Source organism: Mytilus californianus, unplaced genomic scaffold (assembly GCF_021869535.1).
Source record: "Mytilus californianus isolate M0D057914Y unplaced genomic scaffold, xbMytCali1.0.p SCAF_75, whole genome shotgun sequence".
NCBI lineage: Eukaryota > Metazoa > Mollusca > Bivalvia > Mytilida > Mytilidae > Mytilus > Mytilus californianus.
The window spans coordinates 675,338-696,787 of NW_026262729.1; the positions used below are offsets into that span (position 1 = coordinate 675,338).

The following is a 21,450-nucleotide window of genomic DNA, read 5'->3' on the forward strand; positions in this document are numbered from 1 at the left end:
AAACATTTGTTAATGTTGACCAGAGACATTATAATGCATTTCTGTTTGTTAATGTTGACCAGAGACATATAATGCATTTCTGTTTGTTAATGTTGACCAGAGACATATAATGCATTTCTGTTTGTTAATGTTGACCAGAGACATATAATGCATTTCTGTTTGTTAATGTTGACCAGAGACATATAATGCATTTCTGTTTGTTGATGTTGACCAGAGACATATAATGCATTTCTGTTTGTTGATGTTGACCAGAGACATATAATGCATTTCTGTTTGTTAATGTTGACCAGAGACATATAATGCATTTCTGTTTGTTAATGTTGACCAGAGACATATAATGCATTTCTGTTTGTTGATGTTGACCAGAGACATATAATGCATTTCTGTTTGTTGATGTTGACCAGAGACATATAATGCATTTCTGTTTGTTGATGTTGACCAGAGACATATAATGCATTTCTGTTTGTTAATGTTGACCAGAGACATATAATGCATTTCTGTTTGTTAATGTTGACCAGAGACATTTAATGCATTTCTGTTTGTTAATGTTGACCAGAGACATATAATGCATTTCTGTTTGTTAATGTTGACCAGAGACATATAATGCATTTCTGTTTGTTAATGTTGACCAGAGACATATAATGCATTTCTGTTTGTTAATGTTGACCAGAGACATATAATGCATTTCTGTATAAACTTTATTATGGAAATTAGGTATAATCTTGTTAAGAAAAGTTACAAAGCATGCAGATTCAGAAATTCTTAAAAGGATGGGTTTTAGGTGTTCCATCTGGAATAGGTGGGTTCCTGTCTAATTTTCTAGATTTTTTTATGTGATTTTTTAAAAATAATTTCAACCCTGGGAATCTCCCTGTTCTGAATCAAACATTAACAAGCATGTCTTATGGTTTGAGGTGACTTTTGTTATGTAAATTGATGAGTCCAATCTATGATTGTGTTTTTGAGATAAAACAAAATGGTAATAGTTTTACTTTCTATTGAGGGTATCTGATAAGTTGATATATCTATGGTAGATACAAGCATGAATGATCTTTTGGCCTAGTACAATTTAATTCATACACATCAAAGATTTGTATACAAATCCTTGTACACATTCAGACATTTCTAGCACAGTGCAATTACAATAAATACAAACAAAAAACTACATATTGTTCCAATCCTTCCTAAGGCACACACCTCAACAACCAGGCTGTAGTTATGTTAGCTACTAAATCTTTACGCACTGAAATAAAGCTCTCAATAATTCTCATGTATGCACAACTTGAGGTTATAACCTATTTTTAAAGCAGTTCATTCAAGTAGTATGGATGTCTATGGTTTTGTCAATTTGCTGGGTAAATTTGATTAGGTAAGAGGGTGATAAAGGATTAACAAGACCTTTTTTAAAAAAAACAGACAAAATATAAAACCTGTACAAATAAAGATGTATAAGTACTATCTATATTTTAAACATTTCAAATCTTTAAAAAAAAATAAGGTACTTGTATAAGCATATTTTTGTAAGGAAGAAAGAACCCAACTATAATCAAATTAGTTCTTTTTTTTTTTTAATGTTAAAAATTTACATTTTCAATACCTTTTTGCAGAAAATGCAAAATTATAAATTTATTAAAAATACTCATCATGATGTCCTTTGAAAATCCTTTTCATATCCATATCAATGACAAATGTTAAGAGAAGGCGAAAAAAAAAAACAGTCCTCATTCTGAAATTAAAATATTAAAAGAATATGTCTCAAAAATGAAAATCCTCCATCATTGATCAATAGAATAAAAATCTTTCTAGCAATAAAATTGAGAATGGAAATGGGGAATGTGTCAAAGAGACAACAACCCGACCATAGAGCAGACAACAGCTGAAGGCCACCAATGGGTCCTCAATGTAGCGAGAAACTCCCGCACCCGGAGGCGTCCTTCAGCTGGCCCCTAAACAAATAAGTATACTAGTTCAGTGATAATGGACGTCATACTAAACGCCAAATTATACACAGGAAACTAAAAATAAAAATGATACAAGACTAACAAAGGCCAGAGGCTCCTGACTTGGGACAGGCGCAAAAATGCGGCGGGGTTAAACATGTTTTTTGAGATCTCAACCCTCCCCCTTTACCTCTAGCCAATGTAGAAAAAACAAACGCACAACAGTACGCACAGTAAAACTCAGTATAATAGAAGTCCGAGTCCGATGTCAGAATAGGAAACAAAAGAAAATAAACAAAATGACAATAATACATAAATAATAACAGACTACTAGCAGTAACTGACAAGCATGTTATAATGAAAATTACCCTATGCCACCCTACAACTATTCATCACAAGAAACTAAACATTATTTGATTAAAATATAAAATTACAATTCAAACCTAGGACATAGTTTATTGACTTAGTTCAAATCCACTTAAAGTTATTACACTATTCCCAGTTTAAACAAAGTTGTTATGTAAATTAAGAGACCCTCTCACTCACACTTGGCCCACTTTACCCACTGGAAAAAAGCTTATCTATCTATCTTTTCGAATCTTGTGTGAAGTAGCCGAAAAGGTGGAAACATTTAGCTCAATGTACCCTTCTATGAAAAGGACACTTCTCACACTGAGGCTTTCGGATCGGGGATTCGGGCAACGTACTTAAGGCCGTACTTTGACCTATAATGGTTTACTTTTACAAATTGTGACTTGGATGGAGAGTTGTCTCATTGGCACTCATACCACATCTCCTTATATCTATTTAGTCTGCAGCTTGTGATTTAGATATGTGACAAGCAGATCTTTTTTAGGGTGATCCCGCTTCAGAGTAAGACTTGAAACAAAAAGCCAGATGCTTTTCCCATTCCGTATTCACTCGAGTATGACAACACTGATTATATTGCATCTTCAATCAGATTTTTTCCCTGGGACATGTCTCATTGATAACACTGTTGCACAACACCAGAAATTCCCTGTATAATAGATATAAGAACATTGAGTGAGACTCCCCTGATTCTGTTATCATAGTATTACAGTTGTATTGTCGGTATATAGCAATCAATACAGGTCCCAATACTGTCCTGTTTTCCATTAAGGACCCTATCGAGAAAGTGATGCGTCAGTGAACAGCAGCTTCTCTAGCCAAGGGTTACGATCAAGTCCCGTCCTCTCCAGCCAGTTACAACTGCGATTAATAGAATTCATTACCTCGGTGATCCGAAATTCTATCTAAATCCGCCAAGGGTGGAGAGGAGGGGACTGGATCATAACCCTTGGCTAGCGAAGATGGTGAACAGTGACAGGTCACAGTGGGTTCTGGGAGATCCAATGGTAACCCTCAGAAGGTTTGCTCTCTGTGACCAATAAAGATGAAGCATTAAGCAAACTGGATAAAAAAATTCAATAAGATACCACTGAACTTCAAATCATCAAAACCTTCCCCTTTTTGTTTTCGAGCAAGGCGCCTGCAGCTACAACAAAATGTTCGTGTGTGTCAAGGACATTGGACGTAAGCCTAAGACGGGACAGCGACTGGGATAAACGTCACCGTTGAACAAGTTTGCAGAGTTCACGAAAATGGTCGGTCCTGTCGGTCCTGTCGGTCAAAATGAGGCTCGGACCAGTATTTTGAAGGCTAGGGCCGGTCCCAATGACCGATGTAAAAACGGCCGTTGTAGTGCATATTTCGGCACTTTTTTACATCGGTTATTAGATGTACCGCAACTGTTTCCAATAAGTGTTTACATCGGTTATCAGATGTATCCGCTGCCAATTTCCGGTACTGGTTTACGGATTTATTATAAACAAACCAAAGCGGCGATCTACACGTGGCCTACTTAATTTGTCCATAGAGCCATCCCTGGCAAACAATCGGCGATTGAACCTTACAATGGAGCAAACAAATACTGTAACAGCCGAGAAAGTGATTCAGATGATGAAATGGATAGTGAAGATGACTTTAATTAAGAACAATCAGAAGACCCGAACTAGTCTTTCATTGTTAATTTGCCTGTGGGTGCGGAGAATAAAACTAATATTAATAAAGTTATTTTTCGATAAAATATGTTATTAATTTTTTTTCAGGATAAAATTGAGAGATTTTGTAGGACTGGCTAAAATTTTGTAGGACTGACAAATAATCATGCTTTGTCGGTCCCATGACCGACGGGTCAAAATAAGTTTTCGCGAACTCTGAGTTTGAGAAAGATGACCAAAGCCATTAACGTACCGGCGACTATTTTCACAAGGCAGTGGCTATAAGCCTCCTTACCTTAGCGCTATTTTGCCGGCTCCGGCTAAATAGCGATTTATATAGTTTTGCTATTTTGCTGGTCTTGATTTAGATTTTTCAGTATATTAATTACGAATAGAAAGAAATGTAGAAACATACACTTTAACATGTTAATAAGAAATCTCTAAAAATATGTCTTCTTTAAAAAAAACTTAAACATAAGCAAAGCATGCATATTCTAAAAAAAAATTTCCCATAAGTTTTGAAACTAAAAGATACTTTACATACAAAAAATATGTCTTTTTTGAAAATATAACATTTAAACAAAGCATACATATAAAATTGATACTATTATTAAAGATTACAATAAAATATCCCATAAGTTTTGAAATTAAAAATAAAGCTCAACAACTTCAACGGCAAAATAGCAAAACACTATATAATTCGCTATTTTGCAGGAGCCAGCACAATAGCACTAAGGAGGCTATTTTGCCGGAGCCGGTAAAATAGCACCTAAGAAGCTATTTTGCCGAAGTTGGCAAAATAGCCATTGCCTTTTCACAAATAATCTTACGATTTAAATTGATCTTAAATTATGATGTAACGTTCCTGACTTACGAATATCATTTCTCGTAAGATTTTTTTGTGAAAAGAGTCGCAGCTACCTGAACTCTTGCTTGAATGGTCATATGCAATATAGTGATTCGTGTAGGCAAGTGTAGATATATATAACATGACTTGACTCGGAAACGATTTGTAGCCATGATGATCACACTTAACTTAACATGAGTAAGCCATGAAGTCAGACATATAGGCTAAAGTACTCGACAAGGTTGAGAAGACATAGGAACACATACCGAGTACTCGCAACGCATGGAAAACACATGCCGGCTTCTCGAAACTTCCCTATGACCATGCAGCAATAGGAAGGTAATCCTATCGAGCCCCATAGACACATATCCAACTTCTGAAGCGAGTTAAACAACAAGACAGGAGAAAGAGAACATGTTCCTCTGACAAAAAAATATCCTAGGAGCCGAAGATAAATTGTCCTCCCCGTCATACCATCCATTTCCAGCACCCGTAGCACTTACAACAGGAGTCATGTCTTTCTTCTAAAAGACAGATAGAAAACTTTACAAACTCCAAAGTTGCTTTCAAATATTTGGCTTTGAGTCTTCCTGATGAAAAAAAATCTAGAAAAGCGCTTCGGATGCTTGAAATTTATAACATGTTGTTTTCATTCTTACAGCACTGCATGGGTCAATACCGCTGCTGTGGGCTATCAGTCCCCGAGGGTATCATCAGCCCAGTAGTCAGTACTTCTGTACTGACATTATTTACAACAAACTTTTTTTCTAAAATTGTCCGTAATACATTTAGAAATATAAAGAAACTTAGGTTTCAACTCCCTTACGGGCAAAGTTGACTTTAGATTGACTTTGGCTGTTATTTGTGGGTTCTTTTTGGTCATAGGGCTCTTTAACTGTTTCGGTTCTTATACATCTTGGTCTTTAATATTCGGATCTGAGCGTTCCTGATGAAGATAAATCCAGAAAGCGCTTCGGATGCATGAAATGTATAAAGCGTTGTCATCATTTTTTAAAGTGTGTATGCAAACAACCTTTATTTTACCTGTTTTACCGATTAACAATGATAAATTATAATTTATAATATACAACTCGGTTCAACTATTGTATAAAGATAATGTTAAAGACTAGTTAAGAATGTTGAGGATGTTTTTTACTTAAGACGAAGTGCTCCTTGTTGCAATGCAATGTTATCAAGGTATATTTTATAAGGCACCACCTTTGGTTAATTGATGCTGTATAGGGGGAGTTCCTTTTGTATTGTCCGCTTTTTAGGTTCATCGTGATCTGCGAGTGAAATTTTATGTTAAAGTATGTAATGTAACTACATGTATAGTTATTGTATTAAAAAAAACTACTAGTTTAACTACCGGGTTAATTGTGCTAGTATACCGGAACATTGTCCACATTTATACCAAAACGCTCCACATATATTCCGTATACCAGGATAGCGGAAACCAGTTATTTGTAAGACTGCACGGTATCACAATGATGTTATGCTTGCATATCTACTTTTTTATCGGCTCTCTGTCTGACTTTTGACTCCGCCCAAAAAGGAAAGCAGTACTCGCTGAGTTAATTTTAATTCCATGGATACAGAAACTGTCGTAATCAGAACATTACATTTACGCGCATTACTATGAACTATGCTTAAAAATCATTACATTTGCGCCTATTACCATGAACTGCGCGTCAAAATCATCACATTTGCGCGCTTTTACTTTACCGTTAAACGCATGAAGTTCATTTTTTTCTCTTTCGTACTTCTGCTCAAAACTACTGCTTCAAGCCCTATAATTTTGATAGATGTGGTTATTTGAAATTTCAAGATTTTGTCAAGAAACACCAAAATGCATGAAAGTACTGAATATAATTCTAAGGAAACAGAATACTGGTTATTGTTTGATATTCACAGTTATAGTACATGTATGCGCTTTCTATTTATGTCCCTTATATATGTATATAGAATCGCTTAATATGATTGATGATATTGAAAGTTTAAAAAAATAGGCATAGTTATTTTGAATGAAATATATATTTACCTCAGTGTTTAACCTTAAAAATAATTACGTTCAAATATAATGTGAAACATTGCGCGCAATCGTAAGAAAACTAATCCCCAAATGCGCGAAAAATAAATGTAATGAGCCCGCCGTGATAGTGTGCATTCGAGAAAGGGCTTTTACATTGGGCATTTACATCTAGTGTTTAAAAGTTATGTTGTACACGAAGCAGACATGTTTAAGAGTGATCTACCTACTGACTTCTGTTGTCAACTCTTTTTACCTTGGCGTAAATTTGCACTAACGATAAAACAATCTTAATTATTTATCAAATGAAGTCGAATCACGTAATTTTTTGTTAATGAAATACTTTCTGAAACTTCGTATAGCTGAAATATTTTAATTCATCTGTATCTTCAGAAAGAAAAGAAAGAAAAATAAACAGAAAGTAGATCCCCTCCCCCCCCCAAAAAAAAAACATCAAAAATACACAGACTAACAAACAAAACAGGCAAAACAACAATATAATTTAGTAAAAAAAAAGTAATAAAGAATCGTCTTGAACATGCATGAAATATTTGGACTGGACGTTAAGCAACCAACAATGAATCACGTGAAGTCATACTTATCGAGTACTGGTCGGAATAGTATGATATAAAAATCCTTGATCGAAATATATTATTACTTGGCCGGAGTAAAAAAGACTTTATAGTTACTTATATATAACACAATTTGTCAAATATCTTTGGGACTAATGTATTCATTTTGGTGCATTCTTCTGTCAAATAAAATGGAACAATCACTACGACAATATTGTCATACAATTGCAAGCACATATTTTGGCTTCCTGAAGAGAAACCTAAATATATCAAACAACAACATCAAATTACGTGCATATCAACCCATAGAGACTCAGAGACCAAAATTTGATTCAGCTGTACATCATCACATACCACATGTACAATAGAATACATAACCACACTATAAACGGTACAGATACACATCCATGCATGATCATAATCAAACTTGAATGGCCATCACTTTCAGAGCGATGCCTCAAAACCAGTCCAGCGGCTGATTATGTTCTATATTAGGTCATCCATGGACGGTCTCATGCTAATTCTAACAGATACTAGAACAAGAAAATTACATTAGGTACCAAACATTTCGGCAAATCTCCACCTACGAAAAGAAAGTTATAAATGGTATTGTTTTCCACAACAATCATCGAGTACAATAACATGCCGCTACCAAAAGTTGTTAAGGAATGTTCATGCATGCGCAGTACTATTAAATCCTTTCGGAAACAGTTGACACCAACTGTTTTCAAAGTACAACGCAAACTAACCAAGTTAATAAATATCAAAGTTTGTACATATCACTTATTGTCTTGATCCGCATGTGAATAGCACTAAAACAAGTAAAGCTGCAAAACTAGCTTATGTTTTGTTCGTGTGCACTTTATTATTTGAATATTGATAATCATATACTCCTCACATGCATCAGATGGTAACATTAAATCATTATGATATGAAGTTGAAACTTTATAAATTTAGGAAAGAACGGAAAACAACTGTCATATTCCTGACTTGGTACTTGGTACTGGAATTTTCCGAAGTCTTGACAATGGTGGGTAGTAAACCGGATTTTATAGATCTTTATAGCTATAGCTGAATATCAAGATTAATATATATATATATATTAACCATGTAACCGTATGTCCCACTCTGCCAAGTTAGTAAATACTTTTTCTGAAACCGTTTAGTGACTTAAGGTGGATCGTCGGTATATATTTCCTCAGATAGAATTTTCTTATACTTTGCCAAAATGAAGATTTTACTATGCTTTTTTCAGAAATATAATAAAAAGTGTGGGTCACTGTGCTATTTTTCAAACTACAAGTCTTGCAAAATTGCCCAAATTTGCTCTATGTTTCATGAAAAAACACATTTTTGTGAATAAAAAGAAATCTATGAGATAGAATTTTGAAATAAAATATGAGAAGATAGGTCTTATAATATGTTTTGAGAAAATAAAAATAAAAAATGGTGTCACCGAACTCGTTTTCTCTCTATAAGTTAAAAATGAAAATTTCACTATCATTCCAGTATAAAAAAATTACTATAAGAGTTATCTCCCCTTAAAAGGTCACGTTTAAAAAAATTGATTCTAAAAACTCAAATATTTGTATTTGTTTAAACATTTTGGATAATGCAATAAAACACTTATTTTTCTTTATACAAATAAGCAGTCTTACATATAAACTACAAAGATGTCTCAAAATTTGCAGATTTAGTCAAAGAACTAGACCGATTGTGTACTGCTATTGTACAATCCAAGATGGCGGTATCATGACAGTGAATCTACCTGAAATCATGGACTTACAGCTTACTATGATTGGCCACAGGCTCATAACTTTCCAACAAAATACTCTTGGCTAGTTGTAGAAACAAATATAGTTATACAACTCAAAGGCATTTAACACAAGAACAACCGAACAATTCAAGAACTAATTCTGTGGTTAATTGGAACCAGCTGGAAGAAGATATAGTATGCGCCAAGTCAGTTAACAGCTTCAAAATAGCTCTCCAACACCGTCAATAGGTGCTTTCTCTCCCGACGAGTGAAAGCCAGAATTGCATGGTACCTTCGACGTAACGATACGGGGGATACAGATCATAAAAGAATGAAAATTAAAAGCAGGGGCGTTTTCACTGTGAAGATGTAAAGTAGCATGTGATTATGTTGCTCTATGTTTCATTAATAAAATAAACAATACATTATGTCCCAGCACCAACCAATCTAGTTATATATATCTGTTTATTTAAAAGACCCCTCTACTTCAGACCGCTTGCACCAATGAACTTTAGTCAAGGGAAGAAACTGTTTGAACTAACGTGGAACGCATGCGTAGTAGGGTCTCTTATTATTTCACCGGAACACAGGCAACACGTGAGTTCGGATGTTTCAGCCAAAGAATATAATTCACCCCCATAAAAAGTCTTAATAACAAGCACACATAAATATTCAACATACTTTTAAATCAAATATCGTGAAATCATATTGAAAAGTGTAAATTGTACGGCCGAAGTCATTAAATGTGACATGCGGCTGTCGGTCCGAGTTTGTCATCCATCTTTGTTTTGTGGAAACATCGAAACAACACATTAGAAGTAACCAGTTGTGCAATACCTATATTTTGAACTATCTTTTTACTTGTTCTGACATTTGAATGAGTTAATTTTCTTATTAATTGACTTAAAGGAACATACTTGTTGCCCCGAAGTTCATAATTTTAGAAGTACTCGCAACATTCCCCCCTTTTCACTCCTTTATTGGCTTTAACCCTACCTAAGGAAATGCCTAAATCCCGGTCTAACATGTTATAGGATAGATTATTAACTTCTTTGTTCCAAGTTTAGTCTTTTGTAACAGCGTTGCTTAAAGATGCATTTCCTTTACTTGTACACTTGGCATGGGACCAAAAATTATGTTTTCTCTAAGGTTGACATATCCTACTGAACCTTGTTGTAGGAAAACACTATAAACATATAAGGAATTTGGCTTATCTTAAATGAAAGAAGAACATTTTTGGGGAAAGCGTTTATGTCAACAAACCAGTTTCATTTGACATTTGACTTTGAAATATCAGTCTTTTACAATCTTCTATTTCATCGACTTGGTACAAATGGAAAATTGCTGATGATGAAAGGGACTGTTTTGAACACCTAGTCAACCAGATATTGTTTTTGACAACCAGGAAAGTGACTTCTTTTTTCCGAATTATAGTTATCTCGTACCATTGCAAACTCGTACCAATGTCAATTCGTACCACTAAAAACAAACTCGTACTACTGCAAACTCGTACCAATGGTAACTCGTACCACAGTAAATTCGTATCATTGCATTCTCGTACCAACTTATTTAAATGCATTCAAATGGTGTTTAATGATGAATAAATATTTTTTAAATTTCACTCAATACCTCATAAGTCTGTAAAAAGTATATAATTTGAAATCACATTGAAGTAAAAAATCTCAAAATGGAAGATATTATTGAGGAAAATTTGCGAAAAAAAAATTCTTAGAAAAAAAAACACCCCCCACCACCCCCAATAAAAAATGAATTGTTGGTTCCCTTAAAGCTTTCTGATAAATGGTCTAGGTGTACTAATGGGTTATCGAGCGACGGACGTACAGACAGTCAGATGGAGAAAATTAACATATCCCCTTCAGTGTGATGTGATGATGTATCAAACACTCCCATGTTAATGTACGCCCAGAAATCCTACATAACATGCATAAGTGACATTGATATGGTAAAGTGAATGTATTTTTGTAATAAAAAACGTGCAACTCTGAGCATGCCGAAATTAATTTCTGTTCTATTCATAAACATCACCGACAGTTAATATACACATGAACAATATTTGTTGATGCCAAAATACAGGCAAAAATAAATTCTTGTCAGCCCCTTTCTTCGGCTGTATTTTGTCAAATGTCAGTTATTTTCAATTTGTATCATACTTTTCTTTGTTGGAGCTGCTTGACGCCATTTTGAAACTCTAATAAACCTGCCCCAACCCAGGGTTGATGTTGGGATTTGCTATATACACGGGTCATAATCACACCTGAACTTTGTCATTGCATAGGGATTGACACTACTTAATTGAACCATTGTCACATGTAGTTTCTGGTTGTAGTAAGAAAACCAGGATGGGTTCAAACAGAAAGATTTTGAAAGCAGAGAAAACTGCTCACCTTATAATCAGCAAACTTTTATCAGATGAAAATCCAGACTAAAAATAAAGCGTAGGTTCTTTAATTCAGTCACGGAACCGCGGGTGTGTTCTAGTATATTTTTAATGGTATGAGTTTTCGCAATGGTGCGACTTCGCAGTGGTACAAGTTTACATTGGTACGAGTTGACTTTTAGTGGTATAGGTTAACTTGCTTCCCTTTATTCCAGTGGCCCTCAGCGACCTGCCAGTAAACAGTTGGTCGCCATGATTGATTTGATAAATATAAAACCCCAATGATGCCAGAACAGACCCAATTTTTTTCCTGAAGTTGAAAAATTTCCAGTTTAACAAAAAAAAATATTGGGGTTGGTAAAACAGCCGCAAATAAAAATAGGGTTGATTGGGTAACTGGAAACAATTGTGTATTTTGATTTGGCCTTGGATCAACACTTGAACACAATCATTTAAGGTATCTTGTTTCCCCCTGCCAATTAACAAGGCTGATGATGCTAAGAATACATCATGGGGTAAAATGCAAGTTTTGTCTATTATCATGTAAACCCTTGTAAAAAGAGAAAATCTGACTGAAGGCAGAAATGATCAGAATATTTAGGTCTACCTACTGTATTCTTCAACTAAAGCTGTCGGACCACTCCAGTGGTCTCCCTAGGGCCTTTTATTATCATGGTAATGTGATGCTACATGTATCTAAAATGATTTTCTTATAGATAGTGTTATGGATGTGATGCTATGCATGTAATTTCTAGAAACAAGATGGTATTTCATAATTTCCTGTTTACCAAGATGATACAAGAAATTTCTTAGAACACTGCACTCTTTATTGGAGTTAATATCCTGAAATGAGCCAATTATTTGCAAATTTCACTTATATGTTTAAAACTATTAAAGATAATCGTAATGCAATGTATAGAGAAAGTATAATTATCAATAATGATCAGCAAAAAAGTCCAAGGAGGCAGAAATATCTGGCCTTTGTTTAGTAGTTTGTTAGTCTTGTATGGTTTTTTATGCCCCCACCATAGCAGTGTTACCCTTGTCCCTCTGTCCGTACGTACGTCCCATAATTGGTTTCCGTTCTCTAACTTGAGTTTGCCTCAACCAAATGTTATGAAACTTATACACAATGCTTATTACCACAAAAAAAAAATAAAGTTTGAATTTTGGTGGCGTCACTTTAACCGTTGTAGAGTTATGCCCCTTTATAAATGAAAAAATTGCAAAATTTTTAGTTTCCGTTCTCTGACTTAAGTTTGCCTCAACCAAATGTTATGAAACTTATACACAATGCTTATTACCACAAAACACAGATCAAGTTTGAATTTTGGTGGCGTCACTTAAACCATTATACAGTTATGCCCCTTTATAAATGGAAAAATTGCAAAATTTTTATTTTCTTCTAAATATCAAGTAATTTTTATACGACCGCAAACATTTTTTTTGGGATCGTATAATGGTATGATGTCTGCGTCGTCGTCCGAAGACGCATTGGTTTCCGGACAATAACTATAGTTTAAACGAATGGATCTCTATGAAATTTTTGAAGAAGATTCGATACCACAAAAGGAAGGTTGGGATTGATTTTGGGGATGTTGGTCCCAACCGTTTAGGAATTAGGGGCCCAAAACAAGCATTTTTCTAGTTTCAGGATAATAACTTATGTATAATATTTCGATTGCTCTGAAATTGTACCACAATGTTTAATACCACAAGTAGAAGGTTGGGATTCATTTTAGGGGTTATGGGACCAACAGTTTAGGAATTGAGGGCCAAAAACAAGCATTTTTCTAGTTTCAAGACAATAACTTGTGTGTAAGTGTATGGATATCTCTGAAATCGTACTACAAGGTTCCATACTACAAAGGAAAAGATGGGGTTATTGCTCCAAGGGGGGTTTCAAAAAGTTGGGTGGGGGGGGGGGGGGATTTTTTTCCCAAATTTTTTTAAGGGATTCATATTTTTTTTTCAAATTTTTCAAATTTTGAAAAGTTTCAATAAGAAATCTTCAATTGCACAGTATTGCGCAATGGATTTATAAGAACTTTGACCACATTTATTTTGTATCAGAAACCTATATTATGTCAAAAATTTGATCACAATCCAAATTCAGACAGTATCAAGCTTGAATATTGTGTCCAAATTTGCCCCAACTGTTCAGGGTTCGACCTCTGCGGTCGTATCAGGCTGCGCTCAGCGAAGCATTTTATTAAATTTGGAGTTATCTTTGTCCATGATTAGAGTTGAATCAACTACAATCAATGCTTTATACAATACAATGTTTAATTTTGACTTCCACTGATAAAACACAAATCAAGTTGAATTTGGGTAGTGTCACTTTAACCATTATTGCTTTATGCCCCTTTATAAATAGAAAGATTGCAAAATTTTTAGTTTCCATTCTGTAACAAGTTTGCCCCAACCAAACATGAAACCTATACACAATATTCATTACCACAAAACCAAGATCAAGAACAAATTTTTTGTTTCCGTTTTCTAACTTTAGTTTGCCTCAACCAAATGTTATGAAACTTATACACAATGCTTATTACTACATAATACAGATTAAGTACGAAATTTGGTGGCGACACCTTTACCATTCTTGAGTTATGTCCCTTTATAAACATAAAAATTGCTGAATTTTTCGTTTCCGTTTTCTAACTTTATTTAATTTTAGTTCATTTATATGTTTTGGAGTTTAGTGTGAGGTCCATTTCTATTGAACTAGTACACATTTTTGTTTAGGGGCCAGCTGAAGCCCGCCTCCGGGTGCGGTATTTCTTGCTGTGTTGAAGACCCATTGGTTGCCTTTGGCTGTTTTCTCTCACTTTGGTCGGGTGGTTGTCTCTTTGACACATTCCCCATTTCCATTCTCAATCTTATCCTTATAAGGGTTATTGCCCTTGCATGACAGTTTTACCCATTTTTGTTGTTCTTTTTTTGCAGAATTTACATTAAATAGAGAGAAACTGTAAATAGCAAAAATGATCAGGTCAAAATCTTCAACAGTCTTTGTACTTGTAGCAGGTGTAATTGTCCTTGAAATATGATTTTTATCTAAGTGTAGATTTTGTTATATTGTAAATATTCTTACTACATTGCCAGATGAGCCTACAGGCACCTGTTAACATCTCTTGTTGATTACTATAAACAAGGCATGAGAAATTATTTAGAAATTTTTTTATTCATTCAACATGATAAATGAAGAGAATCTTGATAAATATTTAATTTTTCCAGCTTCACAATGGCAGATGCAGATGATGATTTTACTACAGGTGATGCTGGGTCTTCTGAAACCTACCCACAACAGTGTTCTGCTCTAAGGAAAAATGGACATGTTTGTATTAAAAACCGTCCATGCAAAATTGTGGAAATGTCAACTTCCAAGACAGGAAAACACGGTCACGCTAAGGTACATATCTCAATGGTTATGTGTGCACATGTATGTTGTTTGAAAATGATTTTTAAATAAATGGATGGTACATGTATATCAATAGCTTACATTCTGTTGTACTTACCTTTCAGGCCATAATCTTACCCTCGAAATGACTATTTTAGTCACCAAAGAATTTTGAAAATCGCAGGCCAACTGATTTCATAGCAAAGTCAAGTCTTTATCAAAATCGGTATAAGGGAGACAACTTGTGATTTACAAGTCGCACAGGTAAACGAAAATGGCGACTGACAAGGAAAATTTAGATTTTTGAAATGACCATTGACTAATACTGTCGACGATTAAATGAAATAAATAAAATGGCGACTTTGAACATCCTCGGATTTATCATTCAAAAATATTAAAATAACTTTCTGTAAATTGATAGCATACATGTACATTCACCAGCATAACATCTCTAGAATTACTACAACCTATATTGATTGATTGTTGGTTGCTTAACATCCAGTGGCAAGTATTACTACAACCTATACTATTCAGGATTATTAACCAAATATAATTACAATGCAAGTCATAAGTGGGTAAACCATTACAGATGGATGGCTGTTTTAATGTTCAGTGGCAAATTAAATACATTCAGTACTAGAACATGCAATTGTGTTATGAATATATAGACCCTGTTTTGTACTACATGTAGACTGACACACTGTGCTAGTTCAGAAGGTAACAATCCGCAGGGAGACACATTATTCTGACTCCCAGTTGCTGTGTACTTTAAGAAGCATCCAATACCAGTTTTCAAGTCTTTGATTATGTGCTATTATAAAAGGCATAAAATATTAAAAACAAATTAAGATTTGTATAAAACTAAAAGGAAGAAAATCAAAGGATACAAATGGAAAAATATCAATATTGTAACAATCAAGCACTTCTCTTCATATTATCACCACTTCTACCTGTCAATTCAAATAAGTAATGAAAACAATCAAGCTGGAACACTGATTTATGAAACATGAAATAAATACATGGGACAAAGGGAAGGCACTTTTAATCTCATCCATAGGTAGATGATGTTTTAGTTGCAGGGTGACACAAATTCTATAATTGCCTCTATAGATGGTTGCCCCATTTTGAAAGTGCATTGCCTGTGCATTATGTTTGTTTTAATGGAATAGCTCTAAATAGATAACATAAGAATTTTGTTCCATTTGCCTGCTTATTTCAATATTGATTCCAGAACAACCTATTGTCTGGGACGATAAACAACAAAAAACAGTTTTCTGTTTTGTGCTCTTCCTTTTAATAGTAGATTTGGAGTGGTTCTTTGTAAATAGTTTGTAATTAGAAGTTTCAGATCCTTTATAAGTCAGTATGGTTGGCCTGCTTTTGACCTAATAATCAATTCTGATTGATTTGAGGAATGCTGTGTAAATTTTTTTGTTTTTTGCTGCAAAGTTGAGGAGGAAATGGCGATGTATGACAACAGTCTGTCTAACACTGTTAGAATTCTTACACCTTCAATTTTCAGCTGATTTTTCTGTTACATTTGATTATATGTGTTGCTCTCTATCTATTGCTGTTCATTCTAAATTCTGCCCCGTTTGCAATTTGTATTATTGAATCAAACTGTTCAACTGGTGAGAAATTGTAACAACTGCTGTAGAAGAACCACAGTTACGTGTAAGTTATAAATGATAGTAGTGTGAAGTACATACGAGAGCATACTTACTATCCTTTTAGATTTGAATTCCACTTTCTATCACTGAAATTGTACAGATGTGCATGTATTTCTCTAAGAATATACCAATTGTAAAGTCTTCCTAGTTACAGTTAGGTGCCATGAATCATGAATACACAAGTTATATGCCACTAGATCAGCGATAAACTAACATTTACATTATTGCAGAGTAAATGCTATTAATGTCTTTATTGGTTTTCAGGTTCATATGGTTGGAATAGATATTTTCACTGGTAAAAAATATGAAGATATATGTCCATCAACACACAACATGAATGTTCCTAATGTTATCAGAAAAGATTTTACGGTAATGTATTTCAAAAGATAGTTGCAACTTCAAATTGTTCTGACCTCAACCCTTTTGCTATCTAGCTGAAAAGTAATATAAACCATGTACATGAAACAATTTCAACAAAATTTGATATATATATGTCAGGGGTAATACTAAATGCAATTTCTGTTTAATAACTGGTACATTTGAATAATAATGAAGGTAGAGTGATCTCCCATAGTCCAGATATTTTTAACCTAAACAAGAAACTCAAAGTCTTGTTTTCTCTTCTTTTTGGTTTTCTCATTACTACACTATTTCAGATTGTTTTATCTTTAATAGGTTTCTTAACTATTGGTATAACTTTCAGGGACAAAGTCTGCATTTTTCAAAATACTGCCTATTTTTCGAGATCTATGGGTCGATGTTAAAGACCTTCAACAGTGGATTTCTTTGTTCAGTCCTTGATCTAATATTTGACTTCCCAAAAAGTACATGTCTAATCCAATTTTCAAAATGATTTTAATCATTTGTTTCTGCACCTCACACTAAATTTTCAAGCAAGACATGTCAGTTTAGGAGAAATTTGGAGTAAAATATGTTAGGCCTTATGAAATAATATCTATGTGTTGGCTTACATGCTGAAAAAAATTAAGTAGGAAGGAATGCTATTTTTCAAAAGTTTTTGACTGGTTTTAACAGAGGAAACAGTCTAGCTTGATTAAATAGGACAACAAAAATCTTCAGGGTAGCTTTCTTTAAATTGGGGTATGTACAGTTAGAGGAAACTCAAGTATTTTTATTAGACCATATTTGAGGTGTGGCACTGCTATTTGCAGTTATTCGTGAATAGTGAATCCCTAATCTCTTATTGAACTGTATCTAACAGAGTGGGTCATACCACAACTGTGGATTCATTATTATTCGTTGGATATAAATTTTCATAGATTTCGTGGATATAGGTGAACAACAAATATCACTCTTCAAAGAGGTATAAATTTTTGTTTGCATACCATCAAAACCACCAAATAAAATATCCAGACCTGCCAACTATCCCAAAATTATGAAGGATATCCCCCATGAGAGGTGTTGACCTGAATTTTGAAATTCTTTATTATATAAACTGAAGACCTCAAAACAGTTAGAAGGGTATTTAAGCACATCAATACTCATTCAAACAATATAGTAGTAGATTATGGCAATATAACAGGAGCAATAGGTCCTCCTGCCCTTAAAATCCCCCATGGAGATTGGCAGGTATGAATATCCACGAAAATACAATTTTTCCTCAATCCACAATAATTTGTAGCAAAAAAAATATAAATTAATCATTAGGATCTGCCATTGAATATCCAAAGGATGCATTTGTGGAAAATTTAATTCCATACTGCTTTGGTCTGTAGTGCACATTTTTAAATTCAAAATATCTAAAGTAATTGAATTTGTTTTTCTTTTAGCTACTTGACATTAATGATGGTTTTCTATCTCTTATGGATGACAATGGTGAAACCCGTGAGGATATAAAAGTACCAGACACTGATTTAGGAAAAGAAATTAAAGACAGATTTGAAAAGGATGAGCAACTTCTAGTAAGTTATAAAATATAGAAATTTGAAATAGGTTTATAAATAAGGTTTTTGATTGACAATATATATTGACCAATCAAATGATCTTACCACATTGGTGAGTATCCAAGAGTCATTTCTCTTTTGCAAACCTGGCTTCCACTCACATATGGAAAGTGTGGGAGTACACTGTTTCCCACACTACTACTGTGATTGCAAATGGTTTTACTTGCCAGGACATGCATTGTACCTATGCAGATCCATGTTAACATCTTGTTCAACATTTTTCTCTCAGAACAGTGCAGCCTGTTGGAAAAAGGATCTTTTGTCATTGAATTATACCCAATGTATAAAGAACACAAGATATTAAATCCCAAAGGAAGATAGTAAACTCTCATGTACATTGATTTACTTCTTAAACATTGCAGAATTCTTTAAACTGCTCTTTTCTGACTTCATGCTTGATTTCTGAACTAAAACCTGATTGTCATGTGGGAACATTTCTGTATCCTTAAAAAAATAAATAGATGTGGTATGACTGCCAATGAGACAGCTACCCACCAGAGTCCAAATGAATGGATGTATGCAATATTAGGTCACTGTACGGCTATCAACAATGAGAAAACCATATTATTGTCAGCTATAAAAGTCCTGGTATGACAAAATGTGAAACAATTCAAACACGAATACCAAAGGCCTAATTTATGCTCAAAATAAAAATAAAAATAAACCAACATGAATCGCTGAATTTCTGAAGAGACAGGCACATAAAGAATGAGGCAGGGTTAAACATATTTGTGAGGGCTCGACCCTTTGATGGGTTTTACTGTATTTGTAAAATAGAACACAATCTAAACACTGTATTTATAGAACAGAACACAATCTGAACACTATTTGAAGAATAGAACACAATCTAAGCAAACATTTTCATTTAGTTGTTATTTATTTTTCAGATAACAGTTATTAAAGCTATGGGGGAAGAACTAGCTATTGCTATTAAAGCTCAGACAAAGTAGTGCACAGATAACCTAAAGACATATAAAGGCTTGATATTTTGATGTGACAACAAAAACTATTTAAACCTTATGACATATGTCCTGTTTTGTTACCCAGACTCCTGAAATATCAAGCCTTTAAAACAATTATAGTGCTATTAAAAATGCAAAAAAGAACTTTCACTTGAATTCTACTGCTTTGCTCTAAAACAATGAACTTCTATTTCACATAATTTGCTGAAGAGCATTTTCCTTCACTTTTTTGTACAAACACAAATTGGTAAAATTTCAAGGGGGAAATGCACTTGTGACCTTTTGACTTATATTTTATGAATATTATTTATCCATATAGATAACTGTCAGAACAAATTGTGTGAAGTACTTGAAGAACTTGTTTTATATTGACAGTAAGGAAAAATTTGGTGCAGGGATTGGATGGGTGGGTGCTGCTATAAAAAAGAAAAGGAAGAAAAACTGCATTTAAAGATTTTGTTAAAAAATATTTAGATTGTTTTGTAGACTTAAATTTCTGTTTTTATTATTGATATAGCTGGTGTGTATTAATACTGGCAATATAATCTTAAATTTTCCTGAAATTATGTGAGCAAGAAATCTGTAATTTCATTCATTTGATTTAAATAATAGACCTGCTAGATCATGTATCAGACATTGTGGTCAATGACATTATAATCATTAAAGCAAAGGTTGAAAACTAGTGATGTATATTTGCAATGTTTTAAATGAAAAAACAGTTGTGAAAATGAACAATAATCTTCATAAAACAACTATTACAAGAAATTAAAGATAAATAGAGAGAAGCATCTGACAATATGCCTGTGTCAGCACTCTGGCCCATTCGGAATGTGAACAGGTATTTTAACAAGTGTGTTAACAGATCTTTATGGAGAGGAATATATGGCAGGGATATATATCAAATAAAATTGTAGAATTTCAGCACTAAATTTTATTTAATAAAAGTTTCTATGGTTGTTGATTCATCTTGATCTTTAAAAAAAAAGTAAAGCTGTTAAAACTTTTAAATAATGCTTCCTTTGTTATTTTATTCGTTGAATCTTGTTTTATGAGATAAATTGTTGGGTTAAATCTACAAATGTGACTGGTACAGAATATATGCTATCTTATATATGAAATACACCATTAGACAAAATTTGATTTCAAGGTCAGTTTGGTATTCTGGTCACCAAAAAAATATTATTTAAATGTGAAATTAGTTGAAAATGTTTAAGGATTGTTCTAAAATTGATTATGGTAGGGGTGGGAGGCACTCAAATTACATAAATGTGTGTGATTTTATTAGTCCCCTACTGACGAAGTCAAAGGGGACTTAATTTTTGCACTCTGTCCGTCTGTCCATCCGTCAGTCCAGCAAATCAGTTTTCCACACTTTTTTCTTCGTGCTTGAAGATATTGGTTTGTTATTTGGTGTATTGTTTTATCATGACAAGTTACAGATCAAGTCTGAATTTTGTTCAGGTCTGACGATTTTTTGCAGAGTTATGGTCCTTGAACTTAGAAAATTCACTCAAATAATCAGTTTTCCGCACTTTTTATACGCCCGTTTACGGGACGTATTATGGTATACCGTTGACCGTCTGTCCGTCGTCAACATATCGGACATTAATTCAAAAACACTTTAACCAATATGCATGAAACTTTGGTGAATTTTTTATATCTTTCAACGTGAGCTCGCTTTTGTTTTTTATAAATTTCAGATTTACTATTTCCGAGTTTTGGGGTTTTATTCATTAAAAAAGGGGGGATTTTCCAGTTTTCGGACAATAACTCGAAAACAATTTCACCAATTTGCATTAAACTTTTGTGAATTGTTCATATCTATTGATGTGAGCTCCCTTTCGTTTTTTATAAGATTCGGATTTACTGTTTCCGAGTTTTGGGGTTT

The 21,450-nt window shown here is 33.8% G+C and overlaps 1 protein-coding gene across 2 annotated transcripts; it reads left to right on the top strand.

The window, feature by feature from the left end:
- Positions 1–9,689: 9,689 nt before the first annotated feature.
- Positions 9,690–20,517, top strand: LOC127710379 (eukaryotic translation initiation factor 5A-1-like). Of its 2 annotated transcripts, none has more exons than XM_052216208.1 (5): positions 9,690–9,762; positions 14,804–14,978; positions 16,901–17,005; positions 18,427–18,558; positions 19,488–20,517. In XM_052216208.1, the coding sequence occupies exons 2-5, from the start codon at positions 14,811–14,813 to the stop codon at positions 19,548–19,550; spliced, it is 468 nt and encodes a 155-aa protein (XP_052072168.1). In that variant the 5' UTR covers positions 9,690–9,762; positions 14,804–14,810; the 3' UTR covers positions 19,551–20,517. The 2 variants fall into 2 exon arrangements, with proteins under 2 accessions (XP_052072168.1, XP_052072169.1); XM_052216209.1 differs by lacking the exon at positions 9,690–9,762 and adding an exon at positions 9,960–9,983.
- Positions 20,518–21,450: the final 933 nt, after the last annotated feature.